Source organism: Pseudoliparis swirei, chromosome 10, assembly GCF_029220125.1.
Source record: "Pseudoliparis swirei isolate HS2019 ecotype Mariana Trench chromosome 10, NWPU_hadal_v1, whole genome shotgun sequence".
In the NCBI taxonomy this organism is placed as follows: domain Eukaryota; kingdom Metazoa; phylum Chordata; class Actinopteri; order Perciformes; family Liparidae; genus Pseudoliparis; species Pseudoliparis swirei.
In genome coordinates this window covers 8398637-8425964 of record NC_079397.1, presented here as the reverse complement: position 1 = coordinate 8425964, position 27328 = coordinate 8398637, and the positions used below count along the sequence as shown (strand labels likewise).

General features: G+C 43.9%; 2 protein-coding genes across 5 annotated transcripts in view; one reads left to right on the top strand and one right to left on the bottom strand.

Annotated features, from left to right (window-relative positions):
• slc41a2b (solute carrier family 41 member 2b) overlaps positions 1-23448 on the bottom strand; it is a 28898-nt gene extending 5450 nt beyond the window's left edge. The window contains exons 1-11 of one of the 3 annotated variants that reach the window (XM_056424681.1): positions 23360-23448; positions 21856-22055; positions 21358-21771; positions 19320-19427; positions 15630-15701; positions 13135-13279; positions 12882-13028; positions 9203-9350; positions 8721-8800; positions 5152-5283; positions 4554-4702 (exon numbers count right to left, since the gene is read on the bottom strand). In XM_056424681.1, the coding sequence (XP_056280656.1) occupies positions 4554-4702; positions 5152-5283; positions 8721-8800; positions 9203-9350; positions 12882-13028; positions 13135-13279; positions 15630-15701; positions 19320-19427; positions 21358-21771; positions 21856-21912 (1452 nt within the window). In that variant the 5' untranslated portion in view covers positions 21913-22055; positions 23360-23448. Of the gene's footprint in view, positions 1-4553; positions 4703-5151; positions 5284-8720; positions 8801-9202; positions 9351-12881; positions 13029-13134; positions 13280-15629; positions 15702-19319; positions 19428-21357; positions 23330-23359 lie in introns of those variants that run through there. The other 2 variants (XM_056424679.1, XM_056424680.1) reach the window with 2 other exon arrangements.
• Positions 23449-24072: 624 nt separating this feature from the next.
• On the top strand, positions 24073-26895 carry nopchap1 (NOP protein chaperone 1). 2 transcript variants are annotated; one of them, XM_056424896.1, is made up of 5 exons: positions 24083-24180; positions 24921-25027; positions 25223-25297; positions 25960-26093; positions 26184-26895. In XM_056424896.1, the coding sequence occupies exons 1-5, from the start codon at positions 24164-24166 to the stop codon at positions 26346-26348; spliced, it is 498 nt and encodes a 165-aa protein (XP_056280871.1). In that variant the 5' UTR covers positions 24083-24163; the 3' UTR covers positions 26349-26895. The 2 variants fall into 2 exon arrangements, with proteins under 2 accessions (XP_056280872.1, XP_056280871.1); XM_056424897.1 differs by lacking the exon at positions 24921-25027 and having other exon boundaries at positions 24073-24180.
• Positions 26896-27328: the final 433 nt, after the last annotated feature.

Genomic DNA, 27328 nt, shown 5'->3' with positions numbered 1-27328 from the left:
AGGAATAATCAAATCTCATACTTCTATTCTGTCTTCATGGTTCTATACAAAGTGAAACAACCTACTTCTTCTCTATTTATTTGTAAAAATTTGATGCATGAGTTGAAATTAAAATCCTGCTGTCGGGTCAGAAACAGCAGCAGCTGCCTGTGGATCCATTTCACATTCAATCGTTTTTGGCTTTCTATTTGTTCCATTAATGTAATATTGACGTTTTGTTTCCTCATGTCACATTTTCATTATTAACTGCGTGGCGTCTTAATGACTCAAAATACAAAGTAGAAACCGTGTTTTTCATTTCTGGGCCGAAGCCTGTGAAAATTCAGAGTACAGAAAGTCTTCGAAATACACGCTGTATTGTGGGCTGAATAATTACACATACCAGCTGCGGGGCCCTTTTTTTGATTGTCAGCGGCTCTGCAAGACATTGTTTATGCTTAAGGGTTAACGTTATAATTAAAATTCATCTGTGAAGAGTGAACAAAACCTGAAAATGTGGATTCCACACCAAGCGACGGATTAGATGTGCAGGACCCCTGACCGGAGGACTCGGCCTCCACTCACGTGACGAGGTTTGGACTTCAGGGCGAGAGATGGTGACCCGTTGCTAAAGTGCCGTTAACACGTGGCCATAGAAATGCATATTTATCAGGGGGAAACTTGAAGCCCTTTCAAAACTCCTTGACACCCAAACTCTGGAACTACGATTCTTTCTTCTTCTTTGACACCCGTGACACTTATTGCACCTGCTGCCTCATTCAGCATGGCCTCATTGTGTGGGCCCATACAGCACCTTTACACCAGGCCGCCTTGTGTATGGTTTAAGCTGTCTGTTCATGTTTAAAAAAATGTGTAGCATGCCAAAATATGCAGAATTGTACATCTCTCCAGTCTGGGGGGTGAGGGGGGTCGCCATGAGGTCACTCGTAGCTGCAGCAATGCTTACAAATCTCTTTAAATGGAGCATCATCAAACCGCAGTGCTTGCTCTCACTAAAACTAAGAAAAGAGATCACATCACTCCTGCACTAGCTGCTCTGCACTGGCTCCCAGTAAAATCAAGAATCACTTTTAAAATTCTTCTCTTAACCTACAAAGCCTTGATTGGTGATGCACCATCATATCTTAAGGAGCTTGTAGTACCATATTACCCCACTAGAGAGCTACGCTCACTAAATGCGGGACTACTTGTAGTTCCTAGAGTCTTAAAAAGTAGAATGGGAGCCAGAGCCTTTAGTTATCAAGCTCCTCTTTTATGGAACCAGCTTCCACCTTCAGTCCGGGAGGCAGACACAGTCACCTCGTTTAAGAGTCGACTTAAGACTTTCCTCTTTGACAGAGCTTATAGTTAGGGCTGAATCAGGTTCACCTGGTCCAGCCCCTTGATATGCTGCTATAGGCTTATAGCTGCCGGGGGACGTTTAGGATGCACTGAGTACCTATCTCCTCTTTTCTCTCTCCTTAAGAGACTCCGCCCACTCCTCCTCCCCACCGCCATCTGCCTGCTGGATCGTGGAGGTCTCCATCGTGGAATATGCCTACTATGAACTATTCATACACTGTCACATTCATTGAATGTATTTAAACTCTAAATCTGTCCTTCTGTACACATTACATCTATTGCACCTGTCCATCCTGGAGAGGGATCCTCCTCTGTTGCTCTCCTGCAGGTTTCTTCCCTTTTTTTTTCCCCCTGAAGGGTTATTTGGGAGTTTTTCCTGGTCCGATGTGAGGTTTTGGGGCAGGGATGTCTATGTGTACAGATTGTAAAGCACTCCGAGACAAATTTGTAATTTGTGAAATTGGGCTATACAAATAAACTGAATTGAATTGCTATTAAAGAAGCAGACGGTTACTTTGTGACATTATTGAATTCCGCCGCTGCTCCAGACATCTTTGCCAGAGTGCGTCTGACCCCCCCCCCCCCCCGTGGAGGGCAGAGAGGACTATCTCAAATGGCGCCGTAAGGTGATTGAATCCCAAATGGATGTTTCAGACAATTGGATATTTGAAATGCAGTACATGTGGTAATTAAACATTTAGTACTTTGCTCTGGGGATATTGGATGAAATACATAGTCATGGTGACGGTGGTTTCACTTTGCAGATACGCTGTCATACACCACTGGCTGAGTCTACACACCGGCTGGGTCTACTCACCGGCTGGGTCTGCTCACCGGCTGGGTCTACTCACCGGCTGGGTCTACTCACCGGCTGGGTCTACTCACCGGCTGGGTCTGCTCACCGGCTGGGTCTACTCACCGGCTGGGTCTACTCACCGGCTGGGTCTGCTCACCGGCTGGGTCTGCTCACCGGCTGGGTCTACTCACCGGCTGGGTCTACTCACCGGCTGGGTCTACTCACTGGCTGGGTCTACTCACCGGCTGGGTCTACTCACTGGCTGGCTCTACTGGGGGCCGCAACTAATCCTGCCTCTGCCTCATTCAAGTGCCCAAACTGGGGTCTCCTGAAATTTCTCTCTCACCCACTCTCCAAACAATCTCATTCCAAACGCGGAAGTCATTCAAATGAATGTTCATGAAACGGTTCTCTGCATTCTCCTTGACTGGTGATCCTCTTCAGGTGTCACCAGCTTCAGCTCTCATCACATCACCAGTCTACAACTCAACCACAGACCCGAGTACCATGCAGGACCCTGCTGGTGAGGCTCGTGTTTGATACCAGAGATGAAAGCAATCGCTTCAAGTCCTTTTTCCCCTCTTCAATATCAGTGTTGGGAACACACTTGGAATGCAGATGAGAGGAGCAGACATTGATATGTAGAGTGGAGCGTTTTGGAAATGTGCTTTGGAAGAAGTTTCGTCAACTCTGCTAAACCTGCAATAACCGCCCTTTGACCGGCAACTGTAGTTTCTAACGGCATCGCGATGTGTTCAAATGCTATAGAAACAGATCATAAAGCAGGGTATGCTTTAGGGCGGGGCTACAAGGTGATTGACAGGTTTCTATCAGAGCCGGCCACTCATCCGTGTTCAAATATGGTCACTTCTGTTCACTGGTTGCAAAAAAACAAGATGGCGACCAAAAGGCCCAAATCAAGGCTTTCAAAGGACTACGTCCACTTCTAATGTTCGTTATCTAGGAAAACCAAGTAACTACACTTCCATATTATCTTCCGCAGCACTTAACTTAGCAGATGTTAATTATTAGGCCGAGTCGGTTCCAAAACACTGACGACATAGCAGATACAACACCGAGTAATTTCTGCGGCACGCTTCAATAAATAATCCTCCTGCAGTCACCTTGCTGCTGTGACACTGCACAGAAACCCACATTCACTGCAGAGCCCCGGTTCCCAGACGCAGGTCAACAAAGACCAGGAAGAAGTTCATGAATCATTCCGACATGCAGCTTGTAAACCACGTCCAACATTTTAAAAAACAAAAGTCAAAGTGGTGTTTACGGTTCTTAAATCCAATCAATACAGCATACTCTCTTTAGTGGTTGTAAATATAAAAGACGTCTCTGCCATTTGATAATCCTTGTGGGACCGAGGCCCCCTTAAAAGCAGCTCGTTGGAAGGGTTCCAGGGCGTCCGGGGTCCAGGATCCTAATGTTCAACGTCTGCATTCAAGGTTCAGGGGAGCCGTGCAGAACCTTTCCGGTGTACTCAGAAACACAGACGTTCAATTATTACACACATCAGTCCTAACCAGCAAGTTGTTGCTTCAGAATTATCTGAACTGCTGCCAGAACGGGTTTATTACGAGCACCAACACCACTCAGAACCAGACCACAGATAGACCCTCTGGAGATGAAGCATGAAGTCATGTTATCGTCACATGTTGCAGACTCTCTCCAGTCATGTGCGTACGTCCTCAGGGGTTGGGCCAATATATCCTCTACGTCGTGCTATTGGCCATCCAGATGTTTTGGAAATGTTTGTCATTTCATTTTGCTTATTTAAAAAAGGTCTGCCTCTGAAGAAAGGAGTGCGAGATGCTGCTCAGCCGACACCGACTGGGTTTATGAAGGGAGTGTTTCGACCAAGCCGCTCAGTTGTTTTTGTTTCCGTCAAGTTTTAATGAAGCGTGAAGCGTTAACACAGCAACTAATCCCATTCATTCAGGAAGTTACATTTTTCTATTTAATAAGTGAAAAGGTGCAATCGTCTTTTTTCCTTTTACCTTCTGCAGGTTTATTTTGTTTAATTGTTAGACTAAAAGAACACCGTGGTGTCGGTGACAATTTGTCTATTTGATAATGCCTCACTCACTACTCTTAACTATCGCCGCTGCTCAGACACGGACAGAGATGTTTGTGCTTTTTTTACATTTTTTTATCGGCCATCAACATCATCAACATACTTATGTATGGCTTCAATAACACTTGAAGCCTAAATGAAGGCTCTGGGTCTGGTTAATCCCGTGAGACGGAGCTGTTGTTTTGTAGTCAAAGTCATCTTGAAAATAAAACCCTTTAAAGCAGCATTAATAACGGCTATATTAAGACTCTGGATTGTGGAAGAAATGTCCCCCGAGCTTCAAGACTCGAGTCATGAACAATAAATGAAGTGCAGAAGCCTCCAGCTCACCTGCAGCATGGCAGCAGCCAGGTACACGGACATGAAGATGGGGGTCAGGGTGGTGTGTCCTCTCTTCATCAGGTGGATGGTGTAGAGGAAGATCAGGTGACCGGGGATCACCAAAAGGATGAGCACCTGAGCAGAGCGATGATTGGCTCCTGAGGAAATAAAACAAAAAAGGGATGTTACAGGTGAATGAGAGACAAATACTGAAAGAAACTTGAGTCTCTCGATAACAAAAGAATCATCTTCAACACCACTTTACTGACCCAACACTAGTGTTCATGGTGGCTACATGGGAGGAAATCAGCACTTCCTTGATTGTATATCCAATCATAGCAAAACAAATACATCTTGTGGAAGATTAAATGTTTTGTATTGTGTGCCGCCACAACATATAAAGGAAAGTGTGTTATCCTTGTGCTAAGTCTTATGTGTGTAATTCCATAACAACATATTGCAGCTCATGTGACTTTAATTATTGAAATGACCCTCAGTTGAAAAGGGAATAATGGTCTATGTAAAGCATCCACGTGTGTAATCGTAAACATGGTACCAAGCGAGGCCTCGGCATCGTAGCCATGAGCTGGTCAGCAGCGGTACTCACCTTTACCCCAGAATGTGCGGCAGGGGTAGTAGCAGCCCTTGGCCTCGTCGGGAACCTCCCCGGGAGCGCAGTGGAAATGCAGGTGGGTGGAGAACCTGCTGGCCTGGATCGCCACCAGGTTTCCCCCGATGCCTGGAGGAGACAGGAGAGCACTCCGGGTCAGGTGAGGTCAGAGGAGAGAGGCAAGGTAAAGGCAGGTAAACATGGCTCTTCATTATCATCACTTTCAGAATCAGCTTTATTGGCCATGTATGTGTGCACATACATGGCCTGTGACTCCGGTTTCACTTAGACTGTCGGCGTACATACATGGAATTTACAAATACCAGAATATTTTTTTTTAAACATTTATAATTATATAAACCACTGGTGCTTGAACACAAAGAGTCTCCCACAACTGTGCATAGTGAGAATAAAGTGCAGTTAGTGACAGTATGGGCTTCACGATAACACCGACAGTCTTGGGGGCGGGGCGTAGCGGAGGCCGAATCTCCTCGACACAAGCCTGAATCTAGTTGGAAAAGATAAATAGCCCGGAGTTGACATCTGCCACACTGAATAAGTAGACGGCTCCCGTCTCTGCACTGTGCTAGGCCTCTAAAAATGATCGATGTGACTTGAACAAGACGTTTGGGAGCTGGAGCTTCACTGAGGAAGCATGGGGGACGCCATCTGTACCCACGAAGCACTTTACATTCACACAGTGCAGCCATCTCTCTCTCTCTCTCACAGACACACAGGCAGAAACACACACACACAGGGAGAGAGAAGAGCGAGACGTCCCTGGATTCAGAATCATAAGGAATGCATCGTTCCAATGACAGCCCCTCAATACGAGGCTGCTTTCTATGTGTACCATCAACACAAGAAGAACAAGAAGGATGTCTCAGACCCGGTTTTTCAAAATTTGTAATCCAGATCAGAATAATCCAGATAACCAAATCCCCCGGTCCTCAGCCACAGATCAACCTGATCTATGCCGGTATTTCAAAACTTTGCCGGATTGGATCAGAGTGATCCTGATACCGGCAGATTGGGATGTCCAAATCCGTCCCCGCCCCCTGGATCACAGACAGGAAACAGGAAATGGAGCGAACATTTTACCGAAAAATGGAGAAGCTGGCACTGCTATTGTCTCTAAATCTAAGTATAATCTTGGTCAGTGTTGATGCGTCCTAAGACTAGATGAAAGGCTATCATCATATTGAGTAAACAAATTACGCAACTCAGCACAAAGAAGAGCTCTGGGAAGTCAAATAAAGCCGAGTTCACGCTAATGCGCCATTGACTTCTGTGTTAAGGAGCTAACAAGCTAGTAAAAAGGCTAGCGTCTGTATGTCGCGGTCCATATTTTAATGCATTTACTCTCAAGGCATTGTGTGTAGATTTTAAAATGTGTTGTACATATCTTTTTAGGAAACAGTTTTCAACAAAAGGTATAGCAGTTAAAACCGTAATATTTGTTTTTTTACAGATGTTTGTGGAAAGAGAAGACAGCCAGTTAACACAGAGCTGCTCCAAATGGCAGAACCTTTTGAGCTTTGGCTATGAAAATTAAGTGTGAGCTGAATACATGTTAATAAATACATTTGACTGATGGACGTTGTATGTTTTTTTACTTCAGTTTTTCACTGTGTTTTTTTTTAAAGAATCGAACGTGCAAAGAAAATAAACATTGATCAAACAGCAGTGAAGCTATATCTGTATCAAACAGGGAGCTTTGGGAGCAGTTACACTTCGGCTGTTGAAACCTGTACATGTAATCTCCCTCCAATCCACCTCTGAGGTGGGATCAGGGTAATCCAGATTTTTAGGATCAAACTGATCCAGATTTCCCACTAAAGTTTTGAAATACTCAACTGCAGTGTTTAATCCGGATCAAAGACAGGATTGGATTTCCAAATCTAAATCTGAATCTTCAGGATCAGATTTGCTTTGAAAGACAGGGGGGGGGGGGGGGCAAATGACTTGTAGGTGGGAGTGGGACAAATATGAGAATACCACAAGCGGAGATTAAAGACTGTGCCCGAGTGCTGTCGGCAGAAGACGCACAATCTGATACGTGCATGTTTAGAAAGACGGATCAAAGACGACATGACACCTGAACACATCTCTGGTGTGATGCTGCAGCTAGAGGCACAACCGCAAATTAACTGCCAGACACTTCCTCCACACCTGGATTAAAACACACCAGCTACTTTCTATCTCTGGGGAAATTGCATGTATAATAATTTATTAAACAGAATTAATGGAGGCCAGTGTCTACCTCTACCTTTCGTTTAACCCGTCTTTTCTTATCGCGCTCGACACATCTCCACACACACACACACCTTTTATTTCATTTCATTCTTTTATTACAACAGGACCCACGGTGTCATTTTAATCAAGCCCAGCCACACCATGCCCCCCCCCCCCCCCCGCCTTGCCGCTTCCTCACCAGCTGAAAAAAAACCCGACGTCTCTGGCTGGCTCCCAGCCCCCCCCCCCCCGCAAACAGCTGCGCCGTGTCCGGGACGCAGAAAACCAATTAAGAGTCACAAACTTACTCCTATCTCGTTAAATGTCTTTCATTATTGACGTTTAATTAAAAGCTTATCCCTGGTTGTGGAGGTGCCGGTGAGCGGTGGGAGGTGGAAGAGGAACTGGAACAGCACCAGGTTTATGGACTGTCTCATGAGGTCACTCATCTATGCCGATGATCATGTGGAGGCTTTATGTAGTAACTTTCATTAATCAGGGGACTGTCTGCACTTCTTTGGGCTCCACATTAGTCACACCTGGAAGCTGCACTGACAAGTAGACCCGACGGTGCGTCATCCGTCTTGTGTGTAAACACTTTGTCTGAATCTCAGCTCCAACAGGGTCAAACTCTGCATAAGACAAACGGGACCAACTCCAGCAGCTTGTTGCCGTCTGCCGTGAAGAATAGAACTGGGCCGTTGGTCTGTTGTAGGACAGGATGTCCTGAAGAAAGCTCTCAACCAACCACTGCACTTGTTTTACTTCCCACCAGGATTACAGCTGAAGAGTCTTTCATTTAACGACATAGTTATGCTTCATATTTTATTTTTCTACCTGGGATATTACGTCTTAAATGATCTATTAGGAGAGATGTTTCCTTCCCAAAACCTAAATATATATAATATAATAATCTATTGGCTGACGCGGAGTACCGTGTGTTTAAAAAATCTGCAGTCATTTGTATCGTGTAAATATGACGTCACGTCTCGATTCATGACTTAATCAAAAGAAAAGCACACACACTGCATTTAAATTAGCACGCACACAACCACACACAGAAGTGCACATGCAACCTTTCTCCAGGCGTGCAGCCACAACGAAAACACATGAACACAAACTCCTAGAGGATCCATTCTGGTTCTAATCGGATGGGATTAGAGGAATCGGACTCCACAAGCTTTCATCCCGTATGTATCATTCTTCTTTAAATCGCCCAGGACTAAACGAGCTGTTGGTGCCCCCTCTGGGGCAGTCCAGCGGTTGCGATCCAAAAAGTGACACCTTGAAGCCATTGTCAGGAAGAGGGCGGAGCCAATACTGTGACTCACCGTTGATAACCGGCGTGTACACCACGATGCCAGCCAGATTTGGGTCAGACACCGTTTTGTCCAGAATGAGCCCCCCGATGCTGCAGAGCACGACACAAGTAGATGATTAACTGGTGTGTGTGTGTGTGTGTGTGTAAATTAACCTGGACTTGTATTTCTCTTTTCTAGTCTTCTGACCACTCAAAGTGCTTTAACACATTCACACACACTGATGGGAGGAGCTAAGGAGCCACCTGCACATCAGCAGTGTGGCTCAGTGTGTGTGCGTGTGAGTAAGACAGAGAGAGACAAAAGAGGGCATGGAAAGAGGAAGACGGAGGATTCTCAATGATGTCCACGGTAATTTGTGTGCTCATCTTTAAATGCCACTAAAAATGCTTCCTGCTCAGATCACGGGGACCCGAGGGTGCCTGTGCAAATTTGTTTTGAGGTGATGTAGTTATTTCCCCTTTTGAAGACTAGACAGGCACACACACACACACCTGCTGATGACCATGGCCGTGATGACCGGCTCCCATCCGGAGTACAGCAGCGTGCGGCTGGCCGGGTGCTTGGAGGAGATGACGATCCACAGAGGAGTCAGACTCATGAAGAAGGCGCAGACCAGCAACGACACGTACGGGTAGGTATCTGGAGAAGGAGAGCAAGAGCCGGCGTTAATCTTTCCTCTCCGGGTGGCGGCTTGGATTCCTTCCCAGCATGCACTGGGATAGACGGTACAGTAAACCAGCTGGGGTACGGTCCAGACACAAACATGTCCAACGCACAAACCCTGAATTAACTTGATAATTAGTTGTTAAAATTAATACATTCATTTGGGAATATTCACCTTTTAAATTATTTTAACTGACATAATAAAAAATGACATAAAACTAGATTCAGGGTTCATACACATGTTGACAAATGGATTTCCAGGACTTTAGACCAAATTTCCATAACCAAACATTTTGTGAAATCTTGGGTGTAGACATGAAAAAGTGAGAACATTTAATATTTAAACTAACAATGATAATTCCAAAGCATACATGGTATATAAACCATGTAATTTAATATGAATATAACAAATTTCCATGACTTTTTCTAAACTTTTGGGATTTTACTTTTTTCCAAGGACTTTTTCAGGCCTGGAAATAGCCATTTAAAAAGACTTTTCCAGGTTTTCCATGACCAAACAAACCCTGTAGAATTGTATTAATCAAACCTACAACTTCCGTATGATTATATGTCGGCCACAAGGCCATTTCAGATGATTGTGCTTTTTGTGAAATTAATATTTATCCCATAAAATGAATTATAACTGCTGCACGAAATTATATAATCATCGAGAGGAAGAGCGCACCAACAGAGGGAACAGAAGTTCCTCTCTAAAACTCCTCTGTTCAAACTACAAAATAGTAGTTTTTGTAGTTTTGTAGTCGAGCACTAAATGACTGGCATTAGGAAACGGGGAACCCGAGAACAGAAATGTCCCAATGTTCGGGTTGGACCTTAAATGCAGCGCTGAGAAAGACGGCGCTTTGTCCCCAGCTCGACCCACATCGACGTGGAACCTGACACCGAGGTAGCTGGCGGTCAGACGAGGGTCCACTAAAGGGTTAAACTGTTTACATGGACCTCTGACATCGGGGAGCAATGCTGGCATGAATTGTAAACATTTTAATTATTTAAAGTATTTAAACTGATGGCCATAAATTACATCTGTAACATCCTTAAACTTATCCGAGAGAACAACATTGAATGACAACGACTAGAAACCACTCCCTAATCTTTTTTTAAATTTATTTTTTTAATTTCTACTATTAAGTTCCGTTTAATAAATTATCACACAAGCAGGGATGGATTAACGAACGGGCCGACCGGGCCCAGGGGCCCATGAGCTCAGGGGGCTTTTGCACTACACATACACTATGCTGATCTGCACAACATGTTTCGCTTTACCTTTTCTTGCTTCTCAGTTACGGATTTTTGTAAATAGTTAAATTAAGAATTTAATAAATTATCTTTTGAATTCAAACCTTAACTCGGTGTGGTCTCCCTACTATGTTATTTCCACTTTGAGCCGTGTGGTTGTAACGATTACAAAAGTTATTCGTTTAATACATATAACCGAAGTCCCTGCTATCATATAATTCGCGTTATGTTGTCTGCTCAGCTCCGGTATCGTTGTTCCATACGGACTGTTTTGTTAGCGATGTTTTTTTGTTTTTTTGCAGGGGGGGGGGGGGGGCCTTGACACGTCCAGGCCCAGGGGCCCGTGGTTTCTTAATCCGTCCATGCACACAAGCTTCAATCCAGACATTTGGGCTCCGGAGCTGTTCTGCTTTTCGGCAGACTGCTGCCCGTTTATGGCTGCGTGTAATAATGTGGTGAAGAAAATAAAATACACAGAGAATGATAATGTCCTCTCTTTTTGGCAATGAGTCTCAACAGATGGATATGTGACTGGTATCTGAAATGCAGCTTAACTCAGTATCCAAGTCCATTAATTTAACTTAATACCAACTCTATCTTCCCCATTTCTACTGCTGAGCCTTTCACGAATACAGCCTGATGGTTTAAATAAACATTTCAGGCCTCCACTTGGCTCCCGCAGTGGCAACGTTTCCCCTTTTCTGCTCAGCTGGTTTCGCCTCCCAATTAGAAGCTCATATTCCAAGTCGATAATCACGCGTTTCAAATTCGGTTCAGTTGAGAGTAAACCGACCATTAGTTCATATTTAGCAGGAAAGGGTCGGCGTGGCCGAACAACAGGGCCCAGTGTCCCCAGGACTGACACGGCCAGACGATCCCGCCTTGGAAATATGAAGTCCGAGGTGTGTTGAACACATTTAACTCAAACTCACTGAACTGCTCCTTTCACTGTGGTGTGGTCGTCTGTGTCACACACTTAGTCTTTTTCCAGAGGGAACGGTTCAGGTGTTTGCCGGATTGAGTGACACGTGGTGGGAAGACAAAAGGGAGGCTCTGTTCTGCAGGAGAGCAGGAGGAGAGGCAAGAGGGCCCCCTGCTGGCAGACAGAGGGAAGTGACAAACGCTTCTAACAGGACACGGACCAAATTCAGTGGTTTTTTGTTGTGTTGCTTCAATCCAAAAACGAATCATAACCGGAGACCACCGTCGCATGCATGCATGTGCGATGTATGGACAAGTGGAACTAGAAGGGGGGCGGCAGTAGCTCAGTGGGGTAAGGGGGTCGTCCTGCAATCCCAAGGTTGTCGGTTCGATCCCTGCTCTCCCCATTAGTTGCAAGTCGAAGTGTCCTTGAGCAAGGCACTGAACCCCCAGTTGCTTCCCGGGCACATCACTGCAGCCCACTGCTCCTTAATAACTAAGGATGGGTTAAATGCAGAGAACACATTTCGTTGCATGTGTACCTGTACTCTGTGCAATAGATTGAATCCAATCCAATCCAAAAGAAGGATCCCTCAGGTAACTCTGAGGTTGCGTTCACTCTGGTGACTTTTACACAACTCGTTGCTTTACGGCGGTCGGGTTAATGTTCACATGGACTCTGTTCAGCTGGTTTTACTCTCATGCCCTTGTTATGTCCATCGATTTGCTTGTGGATCTAATTATTTTAAGTATTTGTACTTGTGATGTGCATATAGAGTTTATATTAAAAGCTTTGGAAGTGCATCGATCCCCATCTGTGGTACTTCTTGTACAACAATGTTTATGTGATAAACTCAATAAAAAGGTAATGAGGGCCTTTCTTTTCCGCCTGCATCTCTGCAAACTGTTGGTTGGTTGGTTTAAGTCTCACCCCGGACGCAAACTGTTAGCCCCGCCCCTTAGGGGAGGAGGCTGCGGTCTATCAGAACCAAGACCTCACGCCACGAGAACCGTTTCTTTCCAGCTGCAGTCGGGTTCATTAACAAAGACCGGGACCCCCACCAACTGACCCCCACAGCCCCAGAACAGTTTCAAACACCCTTGCTCATCTTTCCATCTCTGATATACACGGGTCACTTTTATAATGTATACTTGTTTTAATATATACTTGTTTTATATTGCATGTTTATTGTTTCTATTATATTTGAATTGTTTATATGTTTATTGTAATGCATTTTTTACCAAATTTAATTCCTCGTATGTTTAATGTACTTGTCAAATAAACGTAAATACATACATATATACAGATGGCAGCAGCTCATCACCTACCCAGGCACTTGTAGAGGCCTTGGCTTATCCAGGCCAGGATCGCCAGGGTTATGAGGTCACCAAAACTGGCGGCGATGGGTGTGGCTACATTGTCTGGGTTGATGCCCGTCTTCTTGGAACCCACGATGACACCCACCATGATGAAACCTGACACACACACACAAACAAAAGAAAAGAGTGATCTCCACATTACTGGTGACTTTCAGATGCAATTAAACAACCAGTGAGAGAGTGTGAGTGTGAGTGTGTGTACCCTGCAGCATGGAGGCTATGAAGGCCGTGGCCACGCTGCTGGAGCAGAGCAGCATCGCGTGGCTCATCTGGAACTTCCCTTCCGGGATCCAACCGAGAACCACGGCGGCCACGGCGGCCAGGAAGCCCACCACGGTGGCCTGGACCTGGGAGGAGACACGGGGGGTGCGGGGTATGGAGGACTCAAAATGACTTAAGTATAAATAAATAAATGCATGAATAAATATAGGAATGAATAAATGTTTAAATAAATGTTTAAATAAATGTATAAATAAATGCTTAAATAAATGTATAAATAAATAAATACAGGAATGAATAAATATAAGTTATAAATCAACAGGACATCATTAAATAAATATATTTCTACATCTCTTCATTTATTTATTTCTCTATTTATGTGTCCACACGTATTTCTTCATTTATTTATGTGTGACATTTACGTGTCCGTATATTCAAATGAGCTGGGGCGGTCCGAACCTCTGTCTAAAGCATGATTGGTCACAGGAGTGTGATGCACCTGGTGTGTTGTGCTCTACTACTTCTGCCTGGCACATGAAGCTGAAGTTGGCTCGCTCAGCTAACCGTTAGCAGAAGTTAGCCTAGACAGCTTTTTCACTTAAGCCGTTTATCAATTCCAAGTGCACTGAGTAGACTCGTGTTCTTTTGGAGTCTGGTCTTGGGAGTCCAGACTCTCGAGGACGCAGGACGGTCTTTCTGGTCTTGTGACGTCACCACATCAACTGTTCTTGCTCATGAATTTACTCCAATTATTCACTGTAAAATACTTTACAGTGGAGTAGAATGTGTTGCGGTGTTCACTGTTGTTTGGCGTAGGCTACGAATAACAAACAACGTCTCGTAGCTTTCCTGACCCAGGGTCGCTACAATATGAAGTTATGAATCTTAACCCTCAGTCAAATTGACGTAACGTTATCTTTTAGTAAATAATAAACTCGTTGTGCTCTTTAGATCCTCCAAAACCTAATTAATCTCATGTTTAGCCGCTACGGAGACGTCAGAGCCAGCGGAGCATTTCAAAAAGTCCTGCCGAGATCAGGCTGCTCTCGGCGGCCACACTGAGGGCCTGGAGCTCAGTGGTCCCGCGAGCAGAACCTCAAATCTCCATCACATATCCTTATTAGGCTGAATCTCGATAAACCGACCACAGATTTGATGCTTAAACTACTAACTTCTCGGCTGAAAACATCCTTAAATTACATTCCGTGACTCAACAACAGTAGTATTTAGAATGTACAGACAATAATGCATAATAAACGCTGTTTGTCTACAGGTCCAAGTGCTAGGGATCGATTGCTTCTGTCTTGCTCCCTGACTTGACCAATCCTGTTCAACAATGAGGTTCGGACCGCCCCAGCTCATTTGAATATACGGACATGTAAATGTCACACATAAATAAATGAAGAAATACGTGTGGACACATAAATAGAGATATAAATAAATGAAAAAATACAGAAATGTAGAATTACATTTATTTAATAATGTCCTGTTGAGTTATAACTTATATTTATTAATTTCTGTATTTATACATTTATTTAAGCATTTATTTATTTATTCCTGTATTTATTTATTTATACATTTATTTAAGCATTTATTTATTTATTCTTGTATTTATTCATGCATTTATTTATTTATTTATACTCAAGTCATTTTAAGTCCTCCATGGGGGGGGGGGGGGTTACTGCTGTGGCATTGCTACGTGTGTGAAAAGACACCCAAACAGTGCTTACAGGATCAGCAGGAGGGTTATTACTCATGCGGGGTCAAGTTCCACGTAAACATTAAGGTGAAATACTGTAACTAATTATATGTCTAGGTCCATTACATAAGACCTTCCTGCTGACGTGTTGCTGCTGCTGCGTTCAAACAGCTGTGTGTATTTCTGTGTGTGGAGATGATTAACAGACAACATACTCTTAGTACAGAGATATCAATACAACAGGATCCAACTGATTACCAGTTACTCATAATGGCTTTACAGAATTCATTTTTTGCGGCCAATTAAGGTCCCGAGTTTGAAAAGGAAAACGAAAATTGTTTCCTTATAGCTGCAGGTGCATGAAGATAAACAGGGTTCATACACATGTTAACCAAGGGATTTCCAGGACTTTAAACCAAATTCCCATGACCATGTACTTTTCCATATGAAGCCAAGCATGGTTAAAGCTACACTTCCCTGGCATAGTGGATTATGCCGACGGCTTCCCTGAGCTACTGTTGCTATGGCCACCAAACTTTTCAGTTAAGGTGTGTTCGCTCTCCGCACAAAAAAAAAAAAAGACTTGCCGAGTATGCCGGCTTATATTTTGAGTATCTTTCTTTTTAAAACATATTAATTATTTCAAACTCAGCGCACATGTGAATAAAATATTTTTTCAAGGATTTTTCCCTGGAAATAACCATTTAAAAATTCCATGACTTTTCCAGGTTTTCCTTGACAGTACGACCCCTGTTGGAGCTTCAAATGGGAGCCGTTACCTGCTTCAGCGCCAGGTTGCCGATGATTAGATTCCACTTCTCGATGGGGGAATCCATCTTGCCCACATTCACCTGTGTGGGGAACCAGCAGAGTTTTTTTTTTTTAAAGAAGCAAAAAGGGAAAAACAAATAATATTTCTATGAATGCCTTTAAATAGGGTTAGAGCCCCTTCATGACCTGCAACCTCTGGAGCCCCGTTACCCATAATGCACCAGATCATCAGGACCTTAAAGGGAATACAAACAGACTGTAATAGTCAGGGAATGCCGACACTGTGGAGCGTCCTTATGCAAGAGCAGGACTACATTACTGGAGTGTGTCTTTTTGTTTTGCAGCTTTCCCACATATATCGAGCTGTGTTTTGTTCTCAATATGCATACACATGCCCTTAAGACTGTACAGGTTTCATCCTTTTTTCAGTTTTTTCCCTGTGGAATATTTCTTCAGACAAGTACCCCCTAACTAGCCATTTTTGGTTAAATACACAGCCCTGTGCCATCAGTGTCCGATTTAATATAGAATATACAGTGGGTACGGAAAGTATTCAGATCCCTTTAAACGTTTCACTCTTTGTTTCATTGCAGCCATTTGCTAAAAATCTAAAAACTCAGCACCCCATTTTGACAGAAAAATAAAGAAATGTAGAAATTTATTTAAAAAGAAAAACTGAAATATCACATGGTCATGATTTTTTTTATTTTTATGGATGATAATTTTAAATATATTTGTTTACAAATCTCACGTACCCCCATTTGAAAACCACTGCCTGATACTGTAAAGTTGTCATCCCTTTTCACTAAAAATATTTCCATCGCTCTGTGAATCATAGCAGAGTTGTTTTTTGGAAGAACGTGAACACGAAGACAAATGAGGTTTTCTTTTTTTAAGACACCGCTGAGGAGTTATGAGCGCCAGCTAGGAATGCGCGATATAAACGATATACGATATAAACGATAAAAAATGGCCTACGATAGAGATCTTAGTTATATTGCTCTATCGCGATATTGCATGTTTGACGCGATCTATCCATGACCCGCGAAATATAAAGTGCCACGAGTGTCACGATGTGTACAGGATGTGGACCCAGCGGATGTGGACCCAGCGGGACGGGCGGTGATCGCGGGAGGCGCGAGGCAGGAACGGGTAGGCACTAGGCAGACGGATGATCGGCTGGCTGCTGACGGAACGAGTAATCCTCTGGCGGGTGTACATTACGTATAACAATAATGCATGTGACAATAGTACAATGATCCCACAACTCGTGGGTGTCAAGCTGGGGTTCTTATAGTCCCGTTGATTTGTGATTGCTTGCTGGCGTGTGCGCCGCGCGGCAGCGGAGTCCGAAGCCACGCCCCCCACCGCGTCAAGCCCGGTGACACGGTCGCGACCGTGACAACGAGCTGCAACCGTCTGCAACGCATCCCGGCCACAAGTGCTCCTTCTGAAAGGGCATTTAGCATTGGTGGTAACATAGTTACATGCCATCGGTCTCTGTTGAAGCCAGAGACTGTGGACAAGCTTGTGTTCCTGGCGAATAATCTTTAGACCTGTAACAACTGAAAAACGGTGTAAACACACAATCTCAGTGAGTTCCCATTCCTAAGATTTGTTGTTTTTCTGTTCTTTGCATCTTTTTTTTACCTACATTTGGTGCGTTCTGCACGGTTTTTGCACTTTTTACTGTCTATGGCACTACTGTTAAGAAATTTTATACTTGAAAGTAAACATGTTCTTTAGTTGACATATATGTCCCTTATACTGGAAGTGTATTCTTTATTCAAAAAATGTATTATACTAATTTCATGTTCATTTCAAAATTGTATGTGTGCACAATAAATGTTCTCAAAACGACATACTAAGTTTCTTTCTTCTTTTGTTTTATACATTTAGCAGTTTGGCTTTCCTTAGAGTCTATGTAACCTGTTCTGAAATGGTTCTATTATGATTTACAGTATATATCGTGATATATATCAGTATCGCAATAGCTGCAATGTATATCGCAATATGGATTTTAGGCCATATCGCCCATCCCTAGCGCCAGCTGTCCGTGTTGACTCAGCACAGAGTCAAGGTGGAGCCTGTGTGCCGAAGGGAGAGCACGAAAGACAACAAACAAAGAGAGGCTTCTTCTAGCTGCTGCTCCTCCTGTAGAGTTCAAGACATCACAGACACGAGTCATTCACACAGGTTTATGACACACTTTTTAAGTCTGTTTGTCCACTGTTTGCTCTGGGAGGGATTCGTTTGGCTTTCTTGGCTGCTTGGTGTTCCCGGATCCCACCCCTCCCCTCCACAGGAAACCACCCCCATACTCTGCTGCGTCAGCAGATTCCTCCACCAGCTCCGAATCCGCACTAAAATCCAACCAAGATGTCACACAAATAATTGTTACATGGATTTCTCTGAAGAGATTAGAACAGTAACCCAGGTGGGCCGCGAGCCTCCATCTCACCTGACCGAGTAGAAGGCGTAACAGACTAGACGCAGAGAGACTGAGTCTGTGGACATGAGACACCACCACAAATAAAATGATGCAATGCCAACAAACAAACACACGATGACGTCACGCATCTAGTTGTGAGGCTGGCTGGGACCACAGACTGGCGATAAGAGGGTGGTGGACATTGGTTTGTGGACTTATGTTATGAAGCCTCGAGTTCGGCCGTCTCTGATTATTGCATCCTGAAGTTACCATATTAGAGAAGTCGTCTCTGGTAGTGATAGCAACCTGTCTATCACAGAAGCCCCGCCCTAAAGCGTTGCATATTCAACGCTTTAACACAGTGGTCCCCAAACTACGGCCCGCGGGCCGCATCCGGCCCGCCTCCACATTTGGACCGGCCCCCTGAACAATACCAGAGACGCGTTCCGATTTATTATTTTTTTCACCTGGCCCGCTGCCGTTGAGATTGCAGTGAGACGCGGAGAAAATGTGAAGTGGTGCTCTTCGCAATAAAACATCTTTGATGGGACGTGTCGCGTCTCGGCCAATCAGCGTTCAGATGTCCACAGCGTTTGGGAAGTTAGGTTAGCTTGAATGTTAGTCCGCTACATCTGCTTGCACGGTGTAGCGATGCTAACGAAGTACCCTTACGTTAAAAACGATGTGATTTAGCATATTTTTTGTATCGATACTTCATTAAAAGAGCGATCAGAGCGCACGCGCTGCTCCTCTCCGTTAAATGCTGTCTGCGCGCGCATCGCTCAGCCGTGATGCGCGCGCACAGGTGAGCACTCTCTCACAAGCACCCCCCCCCCCCCCAGCAGACAAGGGAAACGTTATGTGGCCCTCTCAGGAAAAAGTTTGAGGACCCCTGCTTTAACACAAGAAGCATAGACTTCGATACAACCAGAGGAGTCGCCCCCTGGTGGTCAGGAGAGTGAATGCAGCTTTTAAAAAAGGCACTTAAGCATCGGCTCCACTCAGCAGAAGCAGAGGTGACCGTCTGGCTTGAACACAATAACATAAATAAACAAACTATGAATTTTCTGTCAACTCGGCTGTGGCGAAAAAAGTTCTGTCGGAAAACGTAACATGTCGGCGACGGTGAGGAAACGGGACGGCCACGCTTCAGGAGGTGGAGCCAGATAAAACAGTCTCAGCAGAAATATAGACGAGATGTCTGTTCTTCAGTAACGCAGGTGTGTGTGTGTGTGCGTGTGTGTGTGTGTGTGTCTCTCCCCCTCACCGCTGTGGACAGCCTGGAGGCCAGAGTCATCTCCAGGTTTCCCTTGAGGCCGAGCAGAGCAGGAACCAGAATAAAGATCTCCGTGATGTACCGGAACGCATCCCAGTGCTGCGGGCGACATGTTCAACCCTTAAACACTCACACGTTTGACATTCAAATTCAAACACTATCCTTTCGATAAGGATGAAGTCCTTCATTTGCATGTACACCAATGAACCCAGTGGACCATAATGCAACAGAGTCAAAGGAGGAGTGGAAAATCCTGACAGAAGTTCAATAAAAAAAGAAATATGGATTAGCTGCCATCTTGTTGTGAAAAGGAATACAGATTTTGTTCCTGGTGGGAAAAGACCACAACGGACACATCCGTCAATCAGGACAAAAACATCTTCTGAACTAATCATTTAATATTAACATCCTCTTAAACAAGAAAACATTGATGAAGTCAAAATAGTTTTTGAAGGCCAAAAATACCTGCTGGACAAAATAAAAAATAATCACAGTTCTAAATCCACTTCCTAGCTTTTAAGATGCTACTAAATAGAACGTAAAGGAGAGTTCAGATGTTTAGAAGTGTCGTTGTACGAGTCAGTGTTTTACTACAGAAGATGGAGTTTAGTGTTATTCTGTGGTCGTATTTTAGACACCTAAAAGAATGAAGTAAACATTGTATTTAGAATATTTTCAACTCTTTACTTCTATGAAGCTGTTATATCTGTCCTCTTCAAACCCATTGCCTAAAACATTTTACATGACAGAACACTGGAGCTTCTGGTGAACCTCTCCTCTTCCGGTTACTTTGTCAGTGTTATGGTGAAGTCACCACAGTTCCTCATACAGAAAGGTAAAGAGGTGGAACTATTCTCAATAAAGTCTCCACTTAAACCCATACAGATGATTTTATTTTTTATTTAGGGAGGCCTTCTTAGGGAGACTGTTTGACATCTAGCAGTACTATAGAGTTATGTTTTTAGGAGCACGGTTTTGTGAATATTGCACACAAAGACGCACACGTAGACACGTGCTACACATTCGTGCCACACTATTCCTCTGAATGTGAGCGTTGAACATGAACGCTTTAATTCCTCTTTTTTTTATAGTTTGTAAAATCATGCATCGTTTACGTAAACAATACATGATTTTACATACTACAGTGTTTCCCCTAGGTTTACAGCTTCAGGGGCGCGGGACTAGTGCCTCTGCTAGCCATGTTGGTGCCCTAAGCTTAACTCCTTCACGATGCCCCCCCTAAGATAGAAAAGGGACCCACGGCGAGCGGTGTCGACGGGGGGTGGGGGGTGGGGGGACTTCAATAGGAGGTAGACGATCAATAGAGAAAATTACAGGGTGGCGGGCGGAGATTGCAGGGTGGCGGGGCGCCACCCTGTTATAATGGTAGGGGAAACACTGCACTATAAAATAATTTTAAAAAGAGGAAGTAAGTGCATTTCACGTGTTTGCTCGACCTCAGTTTTTTTCTGTTTGAACGCCACGGGGCAGCTGTCATTTATTTGTTTTAGAGCCAGTCGCTCATGGCCAGCTGTGTTAGCACAGCGATCCTTGAGATTATAGTCCTGCTTGATTTCAAGAGGTCTATTGGAGTAAAATCAAGAGGACAGAGGTTATGGTGTTACTATGAAAAGCTTCAGGCGTAATTCAAGTTGTTGTGTCGATACAAATTTAGACTGCCGCTGACTTATAAAGCGGCAAAAACATTTTATTGCAATACTTTCATCATTGGGCCAAAGGCTCAATCCAATTTATTAATTTCTGTTTATTGTTGGTGGTAAAAAGGGACAACTGATTGCTGATTGATCAGGTTCATGTTGTCCCTTCAGACTTTGTTCTGACACCATGCATCTCACTGATTACTTCACTGAGTAAAGTGTTATCAGAACTGATGGAAACAATGGCCCCAACTATGAAAACTAGACCCGGTAAGCAATGAACTGGAATTAGCCTCTAAAGCCACCCATGCTCCAGTTCTCTACGGTGCCAGCTGTGCTTTGGACAATAGTTGCATTGTGGGTCAGCTTACCTGCACAATATCCAGCACCATTCCCGCTGATACAGTTCCAAATCCAGCCAGCAAGAAAGGCAGCAAGATCTGCAGCGCCATGGCCAACAGCGACTCCTTCGGCATGTTCTGCACGGCCGATCGGGGCCCTTCCTCCTCGTCCACGTCCTCCTCCTCCTCCTTCTCCTCATCTGCGTCCTCCGCGGAGAGTCTCCTCTCGGCCAGCATGGGCTCCGTTTCGGAGTAGCCTCCATCCCCACAGTCGGACAAAGTCACAGAGGAGCGAGAGTCCCGGTCCAGGAGCCGTCGGCTTTCCACGAGCGACGTCTCTGCTCTGTAGCCTTTCTGGAGCGAGGCGGCCTCTGGTTTGGCTCCGAGGTCCACCATGGACAGCCTCTCCTCCTGCAGCTTGGTGTAACCGGTAGGAACCATGGTCTGGAATAGAGAAGCGATCCGCCCGGAGGAAACAGGTGTCAGAGAGAGAGCACTCCATCCTCCGCCTGCTCCGCTCATACGCACCGTCAGGCTAGAGCCCAGGGAATCCCCGATGGCTCCTCTCAGACTCTGGACACTCATGGTGTGGCACGAGGCCGCAGCATCTCATCTTCTGTCAACCAGCGTGAGAGCAGTGTAAAAAAAACACGACAGACTGTTCAAGGGGTTCAGACGGGCTCAGGTGCACCATCCATGTTGGAAAATGGCTTTAGAGACGGAGAGGCCTTGAGGGAAATACACAAAGACAGAGGGAGTATAGTAGAGAACATGGAAATGCGGCATGAGGCAATGTTTAAGATGATATTACGCCGAGATAGAACAGCTGCATCACTCCTTGGGGAGTGGAACAAAAAACATATTATTCAGTAATCAGATAGGCGAGCTCTAAATGTTGAGCAGCTGTTTTCATGTGGATTACAGAGCAGCAGTAAAGAAGTACATGCAACTTCTACACCAACATCAGGAGTTTAAATTAAAAGAGTAGCTACAGGATATTTGTATCTTTAAAAAAGAAATACATTTTTAAGATATGTTGTTTGTCTCCTGATCGTCTTTCCACATCTCACACCTGCTCACCAGAGTGCATCTCTCTGGATGTTGTGAAGGTGGAGAGTGTAAAAAATCAGTTGAAAGCTGGTCAGCACTGTACTCATTCAGCAAAATTATTATGTCTCGTATTAGTTACTTTTAATAGTATGTATTACTTACTTTTAATGTGCTGTACTGTAGCTTCGCATTGTGTGTATTGTGAGTTGTTCTTACCACATATACTGTTGTAGTGTGTCTGATCCTGTACTGTTTGTTATTGTATTGTTTGTTATTATTGTTTTATGTTTGTTATTGTTTTATGTTTACTATAGTCTGTCAAGAGACTACAGATGCAAATTAGCTGTAGCTACAATCTGGTAGAGGGCATCAAATGGTGACATTAATGTTTTAACTGTACATGGTCCCTTTTTAAATAAAGATAATAATAATAATTAAAAACATCAGAACAGTAATGTTCATCACCATCAGTACCGAAAAGAGTTTATAGTAGAAGAAACAAAATAATGCGTTTTGAAATAAGTGATACATCTTGTAGTATCTGTTTCAGAGAGCAGCAAATATGCCATGAAAACAAGCAAAGTAGCATTTAAATTGGTTGTGTCGGTTGGTCTGTCCGTGATGATGCGGTCCCGAGTATTTAGTTTGTACCTTTTCATATGCAGTCTTGAGACCTTTTACATATTACCTGTATGTCTCGCTATCGGGAGCTTCTCTACGTTTAACGCGATATGGCGGCAACTGTATGACAATATTTATAAAACCGGAAATATAATTGAACGCAAGAAATGCTCGTGTATGCTAGCTAACACGGTGCTATGTGAGCTAGCCAAACCAAAACAGAAGGAAGCGCGACTCCCCGACTCATGTCTGTATTAACCGGGAGACAGCGGCGGTCAACAGTAGCTAGTAAAAGTAAAAATAGCAAACTACTTATTCTGGTCGTCAACGTATATCAAGCTATTTTCCACCCATCACTTACCTTTCTGGACCGGTGGCGTTTCCTCCAGAAGAAGAGATGGGAGTCTTCTTTCATGTGTCAGGCAGAGAGCCGCGTCAGAGCGAAAAAAGTGCCACCAAAGCTCGTCTATGTTAAAGAAGATGAGCTACTCCGCTATGAAAAATAGTGGGCGTAAAATCCACCGGCGCATTAAAGTGTTGAGACGTACCGTTACATGCGTTTGAAACACTAGGCTTGAAGCTTTACAATAAAAATGGCATGATTTGCACAAAAACATATTTGTCCTCTTCTATAGTAAATATTGATTGTATTCACTTTATTTTCTTGGTGGCCATGTATATAGTGACGGTGATGATGTGAAACATTACCACATTACTGGGTCCACTCCGTCCGACAGTCAGAGTGGGACTCTTGCTCAACCGACGAGCTTTACATTCAGAACAAAACGTGCAGTACACAGATGTTTTGATTATTTCTGATTTGTTGGGATTTGTTGTCAATCTTTTAAAATGATCATACAGCTTATGGGGTCGTTACATTTCAGATAGTTTCCACCAAAATTAAGAGTTCTAACGACGTATTACTAGTGTAGGTTTATTAGCTTTCATATTCATTGTGCACTTTTTAACAGCCAACTTCTCCGTCTCGTTTCTCGAAGTCTTCCGAAGCACCAGGGGGCGCTATGTAAGGCATTGGTTCAGAATATTCCACCGTCACCCGGAAGTTGACGTCACTGGAAACACATGCTGATAATAGAGACCCTGGTCGTGTCGCCTCTAAAATGGATTTAAATATCAAGAAAACGAGTTCACGGGCTCTGCTGTCATGCGGGAACGGAGAAGGTTTGGACGCTTTTTATTAGCGGAAGAAAAAACAGTTTGACTGAGAGAAGCTACGATAGCTTCACATGTGAGCTCATGTTAGCTTACACTGCAGCACGCAGCGCACTGATTTAATTATTGATGAAGTAATGAGTTTCAAACCTTATCTAATCTAAGTCTGACTCGATATTATTTAATATGTTTTAGCCGGTACTGGAAATGACACACTCAATATTCCCAAGGGTCTGAAATCATATTTACTCGTTACCAAGGGATATTGTTCATTAACACATGTCCATTAACAATAGGATATCCGACATTGTTATGGCTTGCAACATGTTTTAATATGACTCTCAGCAACGTCCGGTACACTATATTATTAATGTCAAAAACAGAGACCCAAGATATTAATATGGATCTTCTTTTCTGATTTATGTTTGGACAGATCAGATTGATGTGAACTCCTCACGTCAAACACAAATAAGCAGTTTTTAATGACAACTTGCCAATAAGTGTATTGAATCATAGCATGATCCGATCTGAAAGGGATTAAACCACTTGTATTTGAAAGCTCAATGTACAATATTGATTTTTTTTCGTGACATGATCCAGCTCTAATCTACACACAGGGTGTCCTTTGCATTGTGACCCATACATGTCAGATAATTCAATTCAGTTTATTTTGTATAGCCCATTCTCACAAATTACAAATTTGCCTCCGAGTGCTTTACAATCTGTACATGTAGACTTCCCTGTCCCAGAACCTCACATTGGATAAGGGAAAACTCCCAAACAACTCTTCACGGGGGAAAAAGGGAAGAAACCTTCAGGAGAGCAACAGAGGAGGATCCCTCTCCAAGATGGACAGGTGCAATAGATGTAATGTGTCCATAAGGACAGATTTAGAGTTAAAACGGATTCAATGAATATGACGGAGTGTATGATTAGTTGATGCATCACAGCTAGTATTTTTACTTATATCCCAGTGTTGAGACATGGGCTCCGTTATGACAATGTTATTACAATGTTATTACAAAGTGAGCGTTGTTTGTCTTGCTGCCAGGTCTCAGTGAGAAGCTTCTCCTCAAGCCAAAGGCGGCCACAGCCCTGCAGACCGAGAGAGTCCCGAGAAGCAGCGGTGAGACTAGACGCCACTTCCCTTCATGCTCACTATGAGTTCCAAGGCTCTTTTTTTTTAAAGGGGTTGCATGACAAAATGTATATGGTAGTCCCAATTTGCTAGAGGAAACAAAACAACTATATTATATGGTGACGGGTGAGTTAATAAGTCACAGCCAGAGGAAAGATGAGCGGTTCTGCAGCTGATACTTGTGACTTTCCAGACGGAAGCAGGAGAACAGCTTGTGGCTGTAATGGGTTTTGTCCTTTAATAACCTTCAGCTCTTCTCAGCCTCTTCTTCTCCAACATTACTGATGATGAGGATGGAGATGTGTGAGGACCATGTCAGGTTATTAATGATTCTGATTCCTAGGGACTTAAAGCTGTTAACCATTGGTGTAGACAGGCGTGTGCCTCCTTTTTTTTCTTAAAATCAACAATCGGCTGACATCGGGGAAATTATGCAGGATTAACGAATGCAGCTGTACAAACAGATTTTTTTGGCTTGCGACTAGCGTTGCACAATATTGAATTTCCGCAGAGATTTTTCCATTTTTTTACTTGTTTAATTATAAATGTAACACCCTTTCTTTAAAAGAAATCCCTGCATACAACCTACCAAACACCTCTTGAGCCAAGGGTGTGATAATATGTGTATTTATGTTGTTGTTGTGCTTCAGTGTTGGAGCGGCTGCAGAGCTTCCTGCCTCAGATGGCCGAGGCCAACGAGAAGCTGAAGCAGCAGATGGCCGACGCCCCCGCCGGGCACTTTGACATTGAGAGCGTCGAGGGGGAAGAGCGGGTGATAGAGATGGTGAGCGTCTGTCAGAAAGCCCCAGATATGAACGTTAAACGTCCTGACGTCTTGTGTCATAATATGTGATGTCTCCCTCTTGTCCTGTAGGACCTGGCGCTGGTGGAGCTCAGCGGGTCTGAGGCCGAAGAGGAGACTTCGGACTCCGAGGAAGAATCGGACTCCGGCGAGGTCACGGAGCAGAACCTCATATTACCCGGAGACAAGGGCAAAAAGAAAGCCAACATCCAGGTTCTCCATCAGCAGGCCGAGTAGAAAGGGCGGCCGGCTGCTCGGACTTCTGCGTGACGCAGACTAAACTGACCCAAACATCCGCCTCGGGCGAGGAGGGAGTTACTTCACGGACACAGAGGAGACTCGGGTCTTCCCCCGTAGGAACAAACTGTACATATCATTTTGTAAGTTTAAAGAAGTGCCTTTGAAGCCAGAACCGATCGCCTCTCATTGAACTTGACGTGTTCAGATCACTGTGGTTCGCCTCCTTTGTTGGCGTCTGCTTTGCTTGAGGACCAGTTGGTGCTCTTCTGGAAGAGGACGGGCGATCATAAAAGGGGCGTGATCATAAAATGCCTCCTCTCTGCACCTCCCCGTCACGTTCACATGGAAAGATTCCTCTAACATAAGAATTCAAAACCATGTGGTGTGGTTGGGCAGAACACTTTTATCCATTATGTTGTAAACTGTTTTGGGTTTGTACACAGGATGGCTCCTCACAAAACAAGAATAACAGCAGTGATTTTTGCTATTTGTGCCTCTTTAAAATGTATTTAAAATATTTTGTTTAAAAAAAAAAAAAGTGTCATTTTGGGGTTCAACTTTAAGTCCTTTTGGGAGTTCAGGTGACTGAATAAGCTGTTTGTATTTAATACCCAACAGTCGGAAGTACACGTATCAGATGGCATAAAACAACTGACGTATCAAACGGGACTAAAGACACAAAGTTACTTTCTAGTTAAGTCCTCTATCGTTTGCGTTATATTTGGATTGTACAAGTAACATAACCTCCACAGGATAGAAATAATGTTATGTTAAAAAAAAATCCATATATATTTGACTAGATTCAAAATCAAATTTTTTGAAATATATATACACATATACATATACAGGGGTGCACATAACTTTTTCAGTGAGTTACTCAGGTGAGTACCGGGAGATGGTGTTTGGTACTCACTCCATATGTAGCGTCAGCTTTTGTGACGTCCACCTACGGAGGGGGGGGGTGTGGGGGTGTGCTA

What these genes read in the sequence shown, in the direction of transcription:
- nopchap1 (XM_056424896.1), top strand. An exon ending in TCCCTCTCCAAGATGGACAG is followed by an intron (nt 25,028 to 25,222) that starts GTGCAATAGATG and finishes TCTTGCTGCCAG; the next exon opens with GTCTCAGTGAGAAGCTTCTC. An exon ending in GAGAGTCCCGAGAAGCAGCG is followed by an intron (nt 25,298 to 25,959) that starts GTGAGACTAGAC and finishes GTTGTGCTTCAG; the next exon opens with TGTTGGAGCGGCTGCAGAGC.